Below are 19,664 nucleotides of genomic sequence, written 5' to 3'. Positions count from 1 at the left end.
CCGAAAGCCGCAGACAGGCTCAGCTCATGCCAGAGCACTATCTCACACGATTCCAAGCACTCTGCCTTCAGGATTGTCAAGGCCTGCGATAGGAGTGACTGATAGGAGATCTGTGTGTCCATTTTAGGGTTAGATATAGGTATACTATATCTAAAGCAAGGGGTGATTACACCACCTTGCCCCAGCTGTCAAGCAGCCAGTTGTGTCAGTTTTGGATGGCCAGCCAGGGGTGGCATAATACATGCTTCAGCCCCTGGTAGGCCCTGGGTACACCTATGCCCTGGGCACCTAAGGTACTCTGTACAGGGACTGATAAGGTGACTCAGTATCCAATTAGATATGTACCTAAGGTACATGGAATCCATTTTACAGAGAGAGCAGTAGGCCTGGGGTCCTGAATAGCAGGGCCCCAGGTCAACTAAGTCAGAAAACCAGCAAAACACCAGGCAAAAAGTTGGGGGCAACCATAGTCAGGGATCTACCTTCCTACACCCGGGGCCTGAGAAGGCTAAGGGAGCGGGGCTGCGTGCCCTTTCTCCTTTAATTTTACCACAGCCCCAGGGATGGGTTCCCTGGCAAGGCTCGGGGAGGCGGGCCTCGCACCCCTTCCTCTTTTTCAAAAGTTTGCAGGCCCCAGGTGATGGATTCCTTGGGGCCAAAATCAGCTCTGGAGGGAGGCCCTCTCAGCCCCCCACCTCAAATGATATAATATATTGACTCCCAGACCATGACCCACCGAGCAGGTCATATTTTGTGTTTTTTTTCCATGATCCTATGGGAGTACATGGGCTTGTGGAAAAGAAAAAAAATTTTGGGCCCTCTGGGACAACCCTACCTTGGGGACAGGGTATCCCTACCTTGCCCCATTATATTTTTTTATACTCATTTTCAGGACAAGGGACCAAGTCCACAAGTCTTGTAATAGCAGCACAACATTTTTGATCATGTTGATGGCAGCCTAGCAGAGCACTCGCTCCCTTAGAAAGTGAGGTGGTCCAAGGGAAAAAAAGGCCAATCAGCAATCAGAACACTCTATTTTTTGAAGTTGTGCTCTCAGGACTCTCGCAAGGTCCCTCGAACCCAACCACCCATATATACAAATATATTTGTACCTTAATTTCTCAAAAATTACTGAATGCATTTACACTAAATCACAAAAAGCATACTTTCTGGACTGAGGCCTAACTTTCTACCAAATTTGGTGTATTTCCGTTAAGCATTTTTTGCTGTATTACATTCCCAAACAAATCTTTGGAAACTGCATGGAGATTTTGCATTTTGGAATCTCCCCTTTTTTCTTTGCCCCTGCTTGACAGACCATCCTAAAACTTTCCACAAAGGAATATTTAAAACCCCCAAAAAAGCACTGGAATTCACAAGTTTACGGAGTTAACAGTATCTTCCACCCTCGCCATGCACTGCTCATATATTACATGTTGGCATATCATAAGTTAAGTGACATCAGTGATAACACCACTGATGACACTATAGTTATATGCAGCATAGAGTTACTGTGTGTGCACATGTACCTAAATAGCATGAAAATACCAAAACTCCTTGAGGCAAGTATAGTGTTATGTGTTGAAAGTTATATGGTAGAAAGGCAAAGGCCTGAGTTCACCTGCTGTGGGTTGAAAACATATAACTTAAAGTAAATTTTGAGGCATTGTTTTTTTTTTGTTGTAACTTTTTAATTATAATAAAAGAAACATTGAAAAACAGATAAGGCAATATAACAGTGGTACATCAATCGGGCGAGTGCTCAAGGAGGGCGGGAGATACACAGTAGAATGATACAGGAGTTGTTGTACACAGATGAGGGGGCCGGAAGCAGAAACACAAAATCAAGAACAAAATGCGCAATACTACATCAGGAATGTCGGGTCAGGGAGACTGGGGGGGACTAGAGATCTCCGTGAGAAGGGGCGTACATATATCTCCCCGGTACGAGTTCCATTGATTCTAAATTTTCCCCCATTTTCTGGGTCTGCCTCTCGCCACATATACAGTCTTCTCTCTAAACATGCACCAGTCCATGTTCTCTTTCCAGGCCGTCACTGTGGGGGGCCTTTGGGACCCCAAAGCTGTGCAATGTCTCTCTTAGCAATCATATTACCAAGGGTAGTCCATCGTAGCTGCGACACATCATAGTCATTTGGCCCCCATACATTCAGCAAACATCGTCGGGCCTCTGGCAACATCACAACACCTGTTACTTCATTCATCACCTTATGTATGCGGTTCCAGAAAAGCACCATCTCAGGACATTCCCAAATTATGTGGAGAAAGGTACCAAGCAGACCACAACCACGCCTACACAAGCCATCTGTCGAATAGCCTATACGGATCAGGCGGGGGCCGGTAACATAAATCCGATGAAGGATTTTAAGCTGGACCAGGCGGAGACGGGCCGGGATTGCGACCTCCCTGGAAGAGGAGATCGCAGATTGCCAGTCCTCGTCGTCTAATTCAATCCCATCCGCAATCCAGGTTGCCCTAAGGTGTTCGAGCAAGCTCGAGCGATCATTGATCATCTTTTTGTAGATCAAAGAAATAGTGCTATCCGGCACATGACCATCTAATATACGATCTTCGAGGGGGGAGGATTCCGGAACGTCGCTACCCATGGGGAAAACCGAATTCAATGCGTGGCGAACTTGAACATAGCGAAAGAGTTCCCTATCGCCTAGCTTATATTCGGCCTGTAGTTCTGCGAAAGTCGTTATCCTTCCCTTAACCCAGAGATCACGCACTTTATTGATGCCAATCATATCCCATTTCTCGAATCCTTTTGTTCGCCACAGGCAACCCAGTCTCGCAAAGGCATAAAGCGGAGTTGCGCGGGTCAATCGATCCCTCCAGCCCATAGCCGCGGTCGCACTATGCCACACTCGTACAGCTATCCCCGTGGGACCCGAAAACTGTAAGCGAGAGGATCCAGAATAGAGCGCCCTGTTATAATCTCCCCCCGGTAACAGCCATCTATCCATTTCAAATGCTGGATTCAACGCCGGGCCATACATCCCGTGGTTAATTGCAGCAAGCTGGGAAGCCCAATAATATCGCCTGATATCCGGAAGGGCTATACCGCCGTCATACCAGGGAAGCGTTAACTTTGGAAGAGCGATACGTGAATGCCCGTCCCATATCAATTGCCTCTGCAAGGATTCTATCTCCCGGAAGTACCTCGACGGAATCACATCAAATGTATTCTGGAGTGCATATAAAAACCTCGGTAAGGACATCATTTTAAAAAGAGCCGCTCGCCCTAGTGGAGACAACGGTAATTTACGCCAACTCACTACGTCCGATCGTAAACGTTGAAGCGGGGGAAGTAGATTACGCTCGTAGCGGACCGCGGGGTCCAATGATATAAAAACTCCCAGATATTTGAAACCAGATTGCGACACCTGGATAGGACAACCATGTGGCAGTAGGGGGACGCCACCAGCGAGCACGTATATATGAGACTTGGTCCAGTTAATGACGAGGCCAGAGTTTTTCCGGAACGAGTTAAGCACGTCGAATAATACATTAAGCGATTTTTGAGGCGACGTGAGGTACAGCAAAATATCGTCCGCATATAGCGATATGCGGTCCTCAAAGTTCGGAGTCCAGTATACCTCTCATCGAGGGCTCCCATCGTAGCCAGGCAGCGAGAGGTTCCAAAGCGAGGGCAAAGAGAAGCGGAGACCGAGGGCAACCCTGCCGCGTGCCTCTCCCAAGAACAAAGAACCCAGAGACCCGGCCATTTACCACAACCTGTGCCAGTGGTGTCTCATACAGAAGTTTTACCCAACTAATAAATCCAGCGCCAAAACCAAACTTTGCAAGTCCAGCCCAAAGATACGGCCATTCGATTGTATCAAAGGCCATCGTGGAATCCAGGGATACCAAGATGGCCGGTTCACGCAGTGACGTCGCCCTCGCGAGAACACCATGCAAGCGCCGCAAATTCAAGGCTGTGTTACGATTTGGAATGAAGCCCGACTGATCCGGATGGATCAGCTCACTGACTACTTTTATCAGGCGATTTGCGAGCAGCTTGGCAAGAATCTTAGGCTCAGCATTTAGGAGTGAGATAGGCCTGTAGGACGCACAGCGGTCTCGTGGCTTCCCCTCATTATGGATCACCACAATGGTCGCAAGGCGCTGATCGCGAGGAAGGGAGCCAGTTTCCCGCGCCACTAAAAACATATCTCAGAGATATGTCGCTAGCGTGTCAGGGCGCAGCTTATACAGTTCGATGGGAAGACCATTAGGGCCCAGAGCCTTTCCGGAGCGAATAGAGCGCACTGCGAGAGCAACCTCGTCAATTGAGGGTGCAGCATCCAACCAGTCCCTATCGGACTCAGACAAACAAGGCAACGCGATATCCCTTAGCAACAAATGAGAATCCTCCTCGGGCCTATCAGATACCGGAGAATAAACTTCTCGGAAATGGGCAGCAAAGCATTCAACAATGTTAACCGGGTCGGTCACTCGCATACCATCAGATCTCTCAATCACTGGAATCACACGGCTTGCTCTCTCCTTTCTATCCAACCAAGCAATCAATTTCCCTGCCTTATCGCCCACATCATACAATCGTCCCTGCTGTTCCCTACTCATCATCTTAGCAGCGTCAGTAACCAAATTCTTATATTCGAGTTGCTTGAGACTGAGGATGTGAAGCGTGTCTCGGGTGACATTCGGCTCCAAGGCACTCTCCAACTCAGTAATTTCAGTCTCAAGACGGACAACTGCCTCATTTCTACTTTTCTTAGCACACCCAATTAGCGACAATGCTTGTCCCCGGATGACCGTCTTAAACGCTTCCCACAGCGAGACAGGTGAAGACACAGACCCCACATTTTCTGCGAAGTACAGATCTAATGGCTTAATCAGTTCAGTACGGGTTTTGGGGTTGTGAAGATACCATGGATTAATCGGGGCCACCCTCTCTTCAGCGCCAATATTCATATTTATCTGAAACCATAGCGGGTAGTGGTCCGATATACCTCGAGCCAGATGTCTAATCTCCCCAATTGACGAAGACTGGGCAGCCGGTATCAGGATATAATCCAATCTAGAAAGACTACCATGTGCGCCTGAGTGGAAAGTGTACTGCGCTTGTTCTGGATGCATCAACCTCCAACAATCCACGAGCCCCAACGCCTCTAAAAATTCACCCAACCAAGATTGTGCACTCTGGGGGGATAGCGATCCTCCCTCCCGGAGACAACTGAATTAAAATCACCACCCAGTATCAGGACTCCATCTGGAAGACCCAAAACAACTCGTCCCAAGTCTGCAAATGTAATGGTTTGTAAGCCAGGTGGGACGTACACCGATATCAGTGAGATAGATTTCCCCTCCCACCCGCCTGTGAGTGCAACATATCGCCCCCTAGCGTCCAGAACTATGTCATCCGTTTCCAGGGGAAGAGAAGTCCTAACCAAGATACCCACCCCTCTAGAACTAGAGGTGAACCCAGAATGAGCAGCGAGACGATATCCCCGCCTGTTCAGAGGGCAGCAAGCATTTCCAATCAAATGAGTCTCTTGTAGTAGCACAACATCAGGGGAAAGGCGTTGCAACATCTGCAAGACCACCCCCCTCTTTATCCGGTCTCCCAACCCATTCACATTCCAGCACAGCAGTTTCAACCCCCTACCCCCATCCGAGCCCACGATGCTCTCCCACCTCATAACGAGCACCACACCAAAGTCCAAAGTCATAACAGTTTGTTGCCTTGAAGAAAAAAGAAAATAAAACACTCCCAACATACGTACCCCCCTCCCCCCAACAACACCCCAGCGCAACTCCCCCCACCCTGCACCCCTGCACAGCCTCAAAAGCCACCCCAACTGGCAGTGTGCCTGTCGCCCTAGCAAAAAAAACTAATCTACACAAAGAAACCCAGAGGAAGAAAGGGTGCCTCATTCCCCGCCGCCTCCGGGGATGCACTTAAAGGCAGACGATCACAGAAGTCAGCAAGCCACAGCTGCCCATTGCGTTCATTGTCCGGGACTCGGGCACCATTGTTCATTCTTGTTCCAATACTCCCCCTTCAGCACCACCTGTTTGTTCCCGGCGATCGCGACGGGTAGGCAACGTATCTAGCCAGTCACTCACTCCCTCCGGGCGATCAAAAAAGAGTGTCCGATCCTCATATTCCACACGCAGTAGGGCCAGGAACAGCATCGCATACTTCAAGTCCATATCTCTGAGACGCCTCTTCGCCCCCTGAAATCCCATTCTTTGCTTCTGGACGTACTGGGAAAAATCCGGATAAAAGTTCACTGTGGTGTTTTCGAACTGCGTAGGACCACCCGTCCGCGCAGCCTGCAAAATGGCGTCCCGGTCTCTGAAGTTAAAAATTCTGGCGATGATCGGCCGCGGGGGGAAACCTGGCTTCGCTTGTCCTCCCGGCACTCTGTGTGCGCATTCCACCGCAAAGAATTTACTCAGTCTCTTGGGGGTGAGGTGATTGAGGATGTGGTCTTCGACACGAAGATCAGTGGACAGTGATCCAGAGTTCTCCGGGACCCCAATAATAAGCACGTTATTGCGCCTTGCACGGCCCTCGAAATCCTCCAGTCGACGAGCAAAGAAATTGTTGGCTGATCTCAAGTTGCGCACTTCCGTTTGCAAGTCAGACATGTCCGTCGTGAGGCTGGAGGTCTTCAAATCTAGAGATTTGACCTTTTCATTTGTCTTTGCCAAATCCGTTCTGATAAAATTAACGTCAATGGCCACCGTGTCTAGCTTCAGGGCCAAGGCCTCGTATTGCTGGCCAATAGATGTCTTGATGCCAGCAATGGCGCCCATAACGTCTTATAACGTTTGATCCGCCGACACAGTAGGGTCATCAGTCGCCTCTTCCCGGACCTTCGATGTGCCACCGGGGGATCCTTTAGGATGAGTGTAATGGTCCATAACATTCGTTTGGGCTGCACCTCCACGGAAGGTGGTCTTGACTTTCCGTTTGTCACCCTCGGGCTTGCCGGTCATGGCGGGCTGGGTGCCCCGTAGGGGCGCTTGAGGTCTGGTCCAAATGGCTCTTCAGAGTTCACCCACGGAATAACCAAAAGCAGATAAAAGCCAATGTAATTCCACAGCCAAGCACTCGCTGGCCCCAGACCCAGGAGATGAGCACGGGAGCCAGCTGCGCCCAGTGTCTGTCTCGGTGAGGAGGAACGCCAGGCAGCAAAAACGAAACCGAAAGTCAATTTGGGCCGTGATCTGGACCCCTTTAGCCGGTTTTGTTGAATTACTGCCCGGGTACAGCCGCGACTCAAGGCCCAGGTGGCTCCACGGGGGTAGGCCCCAAAGGTGCAGGATGGCGTAGCTCAGGAACCCGAAGTCCAAATCAATTCCTGAAAGCAGCTAGTACATCAGCTGGGCTGCGCCTTCAATAACCCATCTTCGGAATCCGGATATTATTCAGGATAGATGCGGGAGGTGGCGAGGGTTTTGGGAGCCCTGTGCTCACGCGGCCATCACGGATGCGCGCAAAGCTCCTCCTTTTGAGGCATTGTTGATTGTTTAATAGAGTACAGTGTTGTTTAACTTTTACTGAGTTTATAAGCATTTCTGTAAGGTTGCATGCCATTGCACATACCTCAGGAATGTGCGTAGTGTATTTTAGCAAACTGTAGAAAGCACTCACCCATTGGCCTCCAGAAACTGTGGTTCTCTTGTGATGCCCGACATGGACACTTCTACTCCTACTTCTACTCCATAGTACAGCGGTATGTGCAAGCTTCTTCTGGGAAGCTTGCATGGTGCCACGCTACCATGGGGCGAAGCTTGAACAGCGGGCCCACAGGAGTACCACAGTACTTTTCAGTAGGGCCGTGGTGGGTACAGTAGTACTCAGGACCCACACAAAAGAGATCATCTTAATCTCTTTGGGGGGTACCACTAAAATCACCCCTCCACCCCCATCAAGTAACTGGGGGACAGGGTGTCCTCATCCTGCCATCTTATTGCATGTTTCCAACTGTTTTTTCAGGACACAGGGGTCCGGGTCCTGTAATGGCAGCCATAACATATTTTTCACCGTTGCGACCAGTCAGTCAGATTGCTCAGTAGTGCGGTACTGCAAAACCAAAATGGTCAGCAGTAGAAGGCTCCCTAGGTAATCAGGATGCTCTATCTTTAAAAAAACAATTGTAACGTGAGACTCACATGAGACCAACCATCTAGATATACCTAGCTTTTTCTGAACATTATTCCCTCATGTCCAACCCAAAACACTCATTAAATGTTAATTTCTCAGAAAGGGCAGGACAGTTTTACACCAAATCACAAAAACCATGTACATTTCTAACTTTCTGCCAAACTTAGTGTATTTCAGTTCAGTCATGTTTCTTCATCAGAAAGCAAAGTTTCCTATGGGAATTAACATCAGAAACCCCTGTTTTCTGGCTCCTGCTTGATGAACCAGCATGATGGATCCTAAATAGAGTACTTTAACAAAAAATCATGTTGATTTGACAAGCAGTGCCAAAGTTGTCAGTGAAACAAAAAAACAGTTTTCTTATGGAAATTCTGACCCAACTATAACTACATAGCGGTGACTGCCACTCTGAGATATATATATATATATATTTGGGTTGCCGGACCCAAAGGATTTTGATTTGCCTAAACTTAAGAAAACTGTTGAGGCCCAATTACAGAACTCTGGGACTGGGTTCCGAGTCCTGAAAAAAGAGTGAAAAGAGCCAAAAGGAAGCAGGTGTAGTATCCCCTGAATCCCTGACTAATATGGGGTTGGGCATAGGACTTTGTCCTTTTGCCATGCACAGCAGGGGTTGTCTACTTGTGGGAGCTTGGACACAGGGCAAGCCAAATGCCAAGTTTCTTTGGCAATTTCCCCAATGATCGGCATTCAGACACGCTCCATAGTGCAGCTCTATAAAAAGCTTTCTAGGAAATTTCACCAGATTAGCAAAATGGTATATTGGATGTGGTAACGTTGCCATCTTTGCCAGCGCTAGTCTTCTCCATCGTTGACAGTGAAACTCTACGTAGCCTCAGAGAGCTTAGATTACATCCTTAATGTTGCCATGTATAATGTTGCTTTCTGAATGAAAGACACTGATTCTCAGATTCTTCAATGTTTGCGGTTCCCATCTAATGTCTTGAGGAGCAGAGTGTTCCATGCCTTCTTATAGGCCCTGGCAGATTAGGGAAAATTCAAGATTTGGTCAATTTTACCTTCAACCGTGACACCCCACCAAATGCCTCCAGTTTAGCTGTTGTCGGTTTTAGGTTTTCACACCCTTCACAAATATCAAGATGTCCTCTGCAAACATTTTATAACCTTTTATCTTGTCCCCTAGCACTCATCACACTTGCAAAAGTTTTCATACCCGTTGTGGAAATTAGAGGCGACAGAGGACATCTGTGATCAGGTATTATGAGGTAAAGGCCACAGCTGATTGAAGAGACTCACGTTGATCTCCTCTGGGAAGAAATATGAGAACATCCCACACAACTAACATTCTTGCTAAACGCTTCCTCTGCAACTTTTATATCATTTGGCGAAGAAAATTAAATGAATTCCACCCAGCAAGTTCCTCAGCCAAGGGCATGATGAGGGCTGAGATGGAAGTAGAGTAAATCCACCCACATGCAGCAACCAGTGAAGCAAAAGATGAACGATCAATTCTAGCCAGTCTCCACCTGGCATTTGCCAGATGGCAAAGCCATTTGCAGGATGTGGTGATTCCAGTAAGAGCAGTTTTCAAAGAATATTCACTCTGCTTCACAAATCACTTATGCAAATGTAAAAGAAATGTTGTTTGTGCATGTGCAAAAAGTAATAAGATTGTGGGAAATGTAATATCTTACTGTATGCATGGTGTTTTACATTAACAGAGGAGCAGATGTTAAAGCAAGGATATCCGGCATACACCACATCATGCGCGTGGCTGGGATACACAGACCAGCAGTTAACAGAGGTTTGTCTCACTTCATGTATCAAGAATGTGCTTGCTGTTGTGCATGTGTTATTAAGACAGTGTCATCAATATATTTTATGGTCACCAAATTGCCCATGTGTAGAAGTAATACCACGGCTGTGGGCCTTCTGACTGAGTGCTAGAGCTTCACAGCCATCAATGGCCACAAAATAAAGGGTTTGCAGCAAGAATCTCTAATGCCCACCAGGGGCAGCATCCTCAGTAGCCATTGGTGCTTATGCCTCATGGCGTGTACCCCTTAGCGCCACAGAGTACAAGCACCAGTCTTAATCAGTGCCTCCATGATCTCTGGACAACCTTGACCATTGGAATGCAGTTCAACAATATAGTTCTGTGCCATGGCTGCCAGGGTGCCCATAAATATGCCTTTTCACTCCAGTGACCCCACGCACGATGCATTTTGTGTCAGCTTGCCAATTTCAATGATAGTTCCACAGGGTTTGTGTCCATCACCACTCAAATCATGAATATCTAGCATCTCACAAGATCATTTGGCTGCCCCAAATAGATGTAGCTGAAGTTAATAGTATGTCTTTCTCTAAATTGGAGGAGGAAACAACACCTATCTCCTGCTTGAGATACCACTTACAAATAAAAACAAGTAAAAATAAAATAGCAGATGCTTACGAAAATGTTTTCAGTATGTTTTTGAATGATGTTGATGTAATGTAATTCAGGTGTAGCTGACAATATTGAAATGTAAACGTTTTAAGGTTGAGATTTATTAGGTTATGTTTTTCATCTGCTTGTATATACTTTCTCTACAGCTATGCACTAAGGCATTGAAAGAAGGCTGGACAAGGTAAGGGTGGTCATTTTTTGTATGCAGTGGTTTAAGTATTATTCCGTCTTATTCTGTTAATTTGTGAATTTTTGAAAGTTCTTCCAAACGTAGGTAGGTTGCTCCGGGTCTATTAAAGAAGAGAAGGAAACACTGCCTCCATATCATTCAGACCTGGATGTCCAGCATCTACATGAAGCTTAACTCAACCAAGACAGCATCTAAGGAAAGTGAAACAGTTCTTTTCCTAAAAACGATGTTAGAACTGTTGTTCAAGCCCTTATACTCTCACATCTGGATAGAGGTAACACACACATCCATGGCCTCCTACACTCCCCACTGGCACCCCTTAAAGACATAATATACGCTGGAGCACATCTCATCCAGGGCCTGAAGAAATGTGATCATATATCCCTCATCCTAAGAGAACTCCATTAGCTCACCTTGCCAGCTAGCACCATTTTCAAAACCAGCTGCATCTTTTGCAAAGCCATCATGACCAGCATTTAAGCTTATCTTGCAGACAAGCTCACCTCCTCTGGTGGTTCTGTAAAAAAGAGAAAAAAAGACAGCAGGCCTTTTCCATCTATGCATCCAGGACCAGGAACAGTATCCTCATATTCATCATGACTGCCCCAACTCTACTCCAACTTAGAAAAGTGTTAAAGATGCATCATCTTTTTTTTGATAAACACATTTTTTATTGATTTAACAAAAAGCACCAGCCAATCATTAGGACACCATGATAACGTAAAAATATAGGCAATGTTCTGAGTGACCCATTTAACAGGGTTGGACAAATTCAAAACGATATACAGTTGAACATTCCCGGTGAGACTAAACCATTCCTCCCAACCACTTCCCTCAGACCCTTTGGTACTTCTTGGGACAGCCACGCTCCTCATTCATGGTCTTTTCCTGCGTGGCGCACCAGTCGACCCCAGTCTGCCACCTCCCAAGGTTGGGGGGGTCAGGGCATTTCCAAGAGGCCGCTATATCCCTTCTAGCCACCACCATTGCTGTAGTATAAAACAATTTCTCATTTCTAGACCCGTCCAGTCCGTCTGTGATTCCTAGAATCATGTGTTTTGGATCGTGTGGGATTTCCCACCCCAGTACTTCAGTGAGTTCCTCCTCAATGTCCCCCCAGAACCGCACCAAGCGTGGACAGGACCATACCATATGGAAAAAGTCCGCTGGTTCGTGGCCGCACCTAGCACAGGCAGGGGTCGGGCGAAGGCCTGCGCGATGAAGTTTCTGCAGGGGTCTGGTAGGCAGCATGTAAATAGTATAGCTGTCCCATGCACAGTGTTGCAGAGGCGGTGACTGTCCTGGGGGCCACAAGGGCGTCACGCCAGTCCTCTTCTTCCAGGGTGCCCACCCAGTCCTCCCATTGAACCCGTAGTCGATCTAAAGATGTAGGGGTGTTGTTGATGAGTGTCTGCTAGATGCGAGAGATGCTCCCCTTCCCCAGGTCCCCCAGCATAATCTGTGCCTCAGGAGGGCTATGGTCAGGAAGCAATGTAGCTGTCGTGAGGTGCGCGTGAAGAGCATGGCGCAGCTGTAGGTATCTGTAAAACTGTGACTGGTGCAGGGAGTGTCTAGTTTGAAGGTCTTGGAAGGAGTGCATGTGGTCGCCCACCCATACATCTCCCAGTTAAGAAATACCTATAAGGTCCCAGGACCGGAAACCCTGCAGCCCATTGATCTCCCTGAGCCAAGTGCCCTCCCACAGGGGCATGCACTGGGTCAATGTGTGTGTCCACTTAGTGTGTCGCAACGCTGCTCGCCAGGTCAGCAGCACGGAACACGGCACTTCTGGCAATCAGGACAGAATAGGCTCCCAATATAGCATCGACTGAACTCTGGTCGATCCCAGCTCACTTAGCTCCAGCCTGTATTACGGATCGGACCAGCCTCCATTAAACCAGTCATGCAGAGATAGCAGGCCCTCATCGAAGGAAGGGATCATGCAGACGCTCAAAGCCAGTCGGGCCCTCCCTGTCCCCCAGAGGAACCTAGAGGCCATGCTATGAAGGTCCCGAAACCAGGCCCTCGGGAAGTTGAGGGAGCTGTTTTGAAGCATGCAAAGGAACCTGGGGAGAATCATCATTTTAAAGAGTGCGACTCTCCCCATGGGGTTCAGGGGCAATGTGTGCCACTTCTGGAGGTCTGCCTTAGCCCTCTTCACTAGGGGAGTAACATTAAAAGCCCAGCTGAGTTCAGGGAGTAATGTCAGCAATATCCCCAGATATTTGAACGATTGGTGGGGGAGCGATATGTTGGACTGCCAATCGAAACATTCTCTAGACATGTGGAGAGGGACCAGGACCGATTTGTCGGGGCTGAGCAGGAGGCCAGAGGCCCGTTCAAAGGAATGGAGGATCTGAAGGCAGTGATGGTCTGACCGTGCGGGGTCCGGTAAATAGATGAGGACATCGTCCGCATAAAGGGCAATTTTGTCTGGTTCCGTATTGGGCCATCCCCAACCCTGCACCTGTCCGCTCAGGCATGTCGGGACCGCCAAGGAAGATGCATCATCTTAAAGAACCCAGTATCACTTTGTATTAACAACCCACAAACCAGCTACTTTTCATATCACTCGTTGACCTTCTGCTTGTCTTTGACCCTGTACAGCACTCTGCTACCTTTTGGCTACATTTGTGCTATAGTAATACCTTAAATATACATATCCTATGTTATGAGGAACAACTTTATAATTGAGTTGAAATAAATATATAGTTTGACATACATCTTCCTGTAAATCTTAACATTCATAAGGAATATGTGCATTACCAATACTTTAGTCAGTGTGCATAATTCTTTGAGTAGAACTTGTTGCTGCTCCCACGCTGTAGTAGCGGCACAGGGCCTGCACCATAGTCTTATTACTGATTCGAGCACAGGGACTTACAGAGTACCAGTAGGTACACTTACTGCACCACAAAGGAAATGTTTCACAGTTAGTGCATTCTCTTATGGCATGATTTGGAAAAGACCCAAATAGGTTCAGGGACACCCCTGACTCCATGTTCAATTGTTTTCTTCTGCCATCAGATTTGGACATGTACTGCTGGGGCTATGAGTTTGAGGGGGTCGTCAACCTCTTGTTCGGGCCCATCGGATTATTTTGACTTTGATACTTGAGGAATAAACTCTCCGTCATCCATGTAGCTTAACAACACCTCTCGGAACTAGACCTATGGTTGACTCCTAACTGCCACAGCCTCAGGGCTTCATCAGGGACACCTGCTCCTTGTCTTCAATGACTTCTTAGCGGAGAATAAACACATGGTGAGCCAGCGGACACCCTTTCAGAAATGTCCCCAGTACAAAGAACCATGGACCGAACACCAACAGTTGTGTTACCTCTGCCTCTCCTTCGACCATAACATTACAGTGTGTGATCCTGCCTTACCTTCCACTGCAGTAGCAATGAGAGAAGGTAAGCACAACAGAGGATGCAGCGACTAGTCTCTAATAACACCGCATGCGTCTTCAGGGAGATTTCCTTGCCCGATTTTGAGGAGTGTGAAGAAGCCAGCCCTTCTGGCATCCCAGTCCCAAGGTAACGCCTAGCCCCAAAGAAACCTGTTTCTTTGAATCCGGTCCAGAGGAAAAAGTTCAGGCGGCATCCCTTGTTTCCATACGCTTCAGTCCCAGGATAAAGACCTTGGCAAGTACCGTGAGTATGGTTGGCAATGAAAAACACACCACACCCTTCAAGGGTTGTGGCATAGCACCACCCCTGAGGGGGTCAGGCATTGAGCCCTCCAACTAAGGAACAGCCTACCAGACCTCCACCACCCTCAGGCTCTGGTTGGCACTGGCCAAAGACCTCACAACTTCTAAGCCCATTGCCCTCAACCACTTATGGTCGTCGAGCCTGAAGATACCTCAGAGACCTCAAGGCCAAAGACCATTTTGGTTCCAGCACAGAAATCTCCCTCGAAGCCACCATTGGTGCCAAAAACAACTGCTGCATTGAGACTCCCTCTGGGTCTGAAGACTTGGTCAGTGCCGGAGACATCTTCAGTGGCAGACTCGAAAGACTCGGAGCAACCCATCCTTTACACGCTCCAGGAGGTGCTGGATATGAGGCAGAAAAGACTAATCATACACCCTCAAGCAAGTAAAATCTCTACAAAGCTGCCTGTGCTTAGTCCTACGGAGGCTTTGCCTTGAAAGAGGACACCAAAGAGCTTGCTTTGGATTTCCTCCCATGCTCCCAAGCATAAAAGATGCAAAGGCATGGGCATCGACCCCTCAATTCCTTCCTTATCTTCCCCCTTGTCCACCCCTCCTCCACCTCTGTCACTGCCACCTCCTACAGCACCACCTCTTATTTGCCAGAGAGCTCCCCACACTCTTCCGACGTGGAAGGCAGACCTTGCTACCCATTGAACCCTTATGATGCACCGTTAACCATTGTATGACTATGATGTAGATTCCAGGAAGATCCAGACCTTATCTGGTAAGGGCACAAAAGTGTCGCAACGGCGCTGCAAGTGTCGCAAGGGGCTTGTAAATCTGCCCCTGAATATGTATCATATCAGATATGTGATGCTGTGTTATAGCTAACGTGCAGGTATTCATGCATTTTTGTATTGTAGGTTTAAAGTGAAAGTTGGCGCAGATCTCCCTGATGACATTCGCAGGTGCAAACTGATACGAGAACTCATTGGACCCAACAATCTCATGGTGATTATTGTGTTTTGTGAAAACAGAAGTCGGTGGGTAGAGGAAGCTTGTCTCTTTACCATTGGTTCTCAACCATATTTTTCTTGCTCTGTCTTCTCTGGCTTGCTCACAAATGTATTTTTGTCTCCATTGTTTTCTGTCTATCAGGCTTTTTCCACCGGTCGGCCTGCCTAGGTTTTCACAGCATTTCTATAACTTTTAGCACCTATCTTCTCCTTGTACCCAAACCATAGACCTGTGGCTTCCTTCTTTCATCCTTTGTTGGCATTTAGATTGCGAAGTTGTTGCTATTATTTTGATAGTTTTTCTTTTGTGATGTTTCTGTGCTCTACATTGTCAGTCTTTTGTCGCAGTTTCATTCACATTTCATCTCTTCTGTTTACCTATCTTACTGTAACGCAACATCTGCTCTTAGTTTTTGCCTTTAATGTTTCTCTCCATTCTCCTGAAATACCTGTATACTGTTGTGGCAATTCAAGATACCTCTTCCCACAGCATATGACATCATAGTGACACAGCTGTGCTTGACAGGGCACAGCTGTGATTACCAATTCAGCAGGCACGGAAGAGAATACCACAACTGTCTCTTCGGGGTCGCATTTTTGCCTCGTGTATAGTGTAAATGATTTTGAATTTAAAACCTGGGAGCCAATGTAGGTCTTTAGGTCCAGTATATCCTGATTGCGTTCCCAGAGGTTGAGGGAGGGGTTGCATGCGTGATTTCACAGGTTGTGCTATTCGTCAATAGCTGTTTTGAGAGACATTTAAAGACCACATCACAGCAGTCTAGTGACCTATTACCAAGGTTCTTTGTCGGTTCCATTCAATGATTGGTTCACCTTAGTAGCAGGATCTTACTGAGTTGGACAGACGAAGTTAACACCACTAACTACAGGGTAAACTTGTGGAATAAATGAAAGGTCTGTGTGAAAGATTAGTCCTAAATGTTTTATTGTTTGAGATGTGGATCCCGGTTTTTAGGTCTTTTAAAAGCAGGGCTATTACAGTCAGGTGCTCTTACTATTAACATCTCTGCTTTAGTTCCATTCACATAAAGGACATTGTCTTTCATCCAATGCAAAGTGTGGGCAAAGCATTCTGCAATGTTTATCTTCACTGAGTTATTGTCCAGTTGGATGTAGATTCGGGTATCATCCACATACAGTTGGAAAAGCTTCTGATCAGGTGTGCCAGAAGTATGTGGATGTTGAACAGAAGCAGTGAAACAGAAGACCTTTTGCAAGACACCGAAAAGCATTCATTATATTGAAAATTCTTCTTTTCCGATGCTTACTTTCATTTGTTGGCTTTTCTAATGGAGAGAGCAACACATCCATTTTCAGACATAATCCCACCCTTCCAGTGAAGTGCTAAAGTAGCCCCGCCATTGCAGGGTTCTTGTCAAAATAATCTGGCATAAATCTCTTGTTAGCTGCAGAGAGATCAGGGGGAACTAGAGTTGCTTGCTTGCTTCTCTTCATCCAATTTTCCTTATGCTACATAGTGTGGTTTCTTACTAGCGCCATTATATCCTTGCCTCTGTTTTTACCCCTTTGGCTAGCGACTTGGCCAATAGGCCTTACAAAGTGTGATATTTTAATTTTAGGTTCACCAGAACAGCACTGAACTATTTTAATCAATCCATCAATCAGTATTTGTAGAGCGCGCTAATCACCCCGAGGGGTATCCAGGCGTTGCGTGGGGAGGGGATACTCGAACCCCCTGGTCTTGATGCCACTCCTGAATTTGGCGAGGGAGGTCGAGGTTTATAGGAGGATGGGAACTCAATTGGGGGTTTAATCCCAGTTTGGGGTTAATACAATGTGAGATTGGGCCTCTTGCTGAGGGTGCCACTACTGCTGTTACTAATGTTCAGTAAGGAAAATCACTCAGTTTGGTGTCTTTTGTGGTTCACTGTTGACAAATGTATACTAGGCCTTAAAACCTTCTTTACAATTGCCATTGTAACATTTACTCAGAGTGGTATTGGGATCTGTCGTATCACGATGGTAAATAACAATAGAAAATGTTTGAGCGCAAGCAATAAAAGAGTGATCGTCCATATGAGTAATTGTATTACATGGCGTGTAGTTTCTATATTGAACATGAACAGCAAGCCCAGGGCTCAGCCTGCAGAGTGTGTAGCTTCACTAATAAATAGCTTCAAACCTAAATCACCTTGGTTTTCAATGAGGTTGGAAGCTGGTTTGGAGTTAGGTTGGGTGACCCATTAGTTTGAATCATGTATTAAAATAATTTTCTTTAATGTGACCTACAGGTGTAAAGGTAGGTCAAGGATTTCTGTTAATTAAGTAAGTAGTTACCTTGAGTTATATGACAGCTGTGATGAAGGAGCATTTATTACTAATCACGCAGCATGTTGTGAGGAAGACAAACAATACTACTAACATGTGATGTATTGCCCTCCAAGTAAGTTCTGTGGAACAGATTTGTGCTATTGCGACCCTCTCTTTGAGCATGAGACCATAAGGGGTTTCGTTTGGGGGCAAATTCTTAGACAACCACAGGGTTAATCTTTTCTTTGCGGAAGGACTGGTGTCCCAGCCTTAGGTTGAGGTTGTCGTACTGTGGTAGGATGAGATTTCTGTTCCACTATATGGTATCTTAATTGAGTAATATCTGTGATCTTGATGTGATATCTGCTCTGTAGTCTTGGTTTCCAGCATGTGATATGCATTGGCGAAGGTGTAGGTTCATTTGGCCTTGACAGCTTGTTTTTGCGAAGAGGTTGGGGAAGATTTATTTTATTTATTCAAAGATTTATAAAGCGCGCAGCTGACCAACAGGGTTTCCCGGCGCTGACAGCGGAGCGTGCAAAATACAAGCTCAGTTGGCATTAGGCTTGGTTAAAAAGAAAAGTCTTGAGCGTTTTATGGAAGGCAAAGAGGGATTGACAATTCCTGAGTTCTAGCTGAAGAGAGTTCCACAATTTAGGGCCCAGGAAGGAAAATGAACGGACACCCATACAGGCAAGCTGTACTCTAGGGACTGAGAAAAGGGACAGATTAGCAGATCGTAGATTGCGAGAAGGTCGATAGAGCTTGACAAGATTGAGTATGTATGCGGGGGGCCAGGCCATACTAAGCTCTAAATTTGTAGCAGAGAGCCTTAAATTCAATAAGCTTGCCAACCCTGAACCAGTGGAGTTGAGAGAGCAGAGGGGAGGCAGAGGCATGGCGGTGCAACCTAAAGAGAAGGTGGGCAGCTGTATTCTGAATGAGCTAGAGACGGCGTACAGAGGTCTTGTCCGCACCCAGATACAATACATTACCGTAATCAAGTCTGGAGATCACCAAGGCCTGCAGGACAGTCCTCTGAGCAGCAGGTGGGATTAGCCAGAACATTTTCTTTAACCACTTGAGGACAGCAAAGCATGCCAGGTGACTCCTGAGACCTGAGCAGCGAGAGAAAGCTTGTTATCGGTGGAATATCCCAGGTTCTTAACCTTAGGAACCGGGGTGGATAAATGTCCCAGAGATACAGGCCAGTGGTTGGCTCCGCAAAGCTCAGGATTGTTCCCCAGGATGAGCACCTCCGTTTTAGAACCATTCAGCCTTAAGGCATTGCCGGACATCCACAATGAGATGTCATTAACTAATCCTCCAAGGTTTCTCTCCTTTGCTGAGATCACCACTGTGCTGTTGGCATAGATGTTGACTGTGAGCTTTCTATGGAAGTAAAGTTGCAAGCTGCATCCATTTTGTTGACCTCCAAGAATGTGTGCTTTTTGAGATTTTTATAATTTACAGAAATGTTTCTTGACAGTTTGTGGGATGCATCTTAAAGAACAAGACATGTTTTTATTGTGTCTGTTTTTATGATGCTGTAAAAATCTGCAGCAAGAAACTCTTGGTGGTCATTTTGAAGGTTTTCTTTGTGGACTAACCACTGTTAGAGGTCAGTGTCCGTTTTGAGTGTGGGATGGAGATACCCGATGGTCCTGTAGAAGCGTTCTAGTATCCTGGACTACTAGTGTATTAAAGAACTGTCACATAGAATGGAGGATGGAGAAGACAGAACTGCTAGTCGTGAGGCAAGTCCTTGCACCAGAGGGCAAGCAGAGTGGAATAGGAGGTCTATTTTATGAATACTGATATCTCCTGTACACTATATGTGTTTCCTCAGTGCAATCCAATATCCCATGCAGAGGCAGGAAGTGCAACTTTGCAGGTAACTAATTCTGAAGA

General features: G+C 46.8%; 1 protein-coding gene across 2 annotated transcripts in view; it reads left to right on the top strand.

Moving 5' to 3' along the window:
• Positions 1 to 19,664, top strand: part of ENOSF1 (enolase superfamily member 1) — a 238,364-nt gene that overhangs the window by 151,231 nt on the left and 67,469 nt on the right. For both annotated transcript variants that reach the window (XM_078687452.1, XM_078687453.1), the window contains exons 8-10: positions 9,871 to 9,953; positions 10,742 to 10,776; positions 15,369 to 15,456. In XM_078687452.1, coding sequence (XP_078543578.1) covers positions 9,871 to 9,953; positions 10,742 to 10,776; positions 15,369 to 15,456 — 206 coding nt within the window. The remainder of the gene's footprint in view (positions 1 to 9,870; positions 9,954 to 10,741; positions 10,777 to 15,368; positions 15,457 to 19,664) is intronic.

Source organism: Lissotriton helveticus, chromosome 4_1 (assembly GCF_964261635.1).
Source record: "Lissotriton helveticus chromosome 4_1, aLisHel1.1, whole genome shotgun sequence".
NCBI lineage: Eukaryota > Metazoa > Chordata > Amphibia > Caudata > Salamandridae > Lissotriton > Lissotriton helveticus.
Note: the sequence above shows the minus strand (reverse complement) of the source record. Positions and strands in the feature narration are given on the sequence as shown.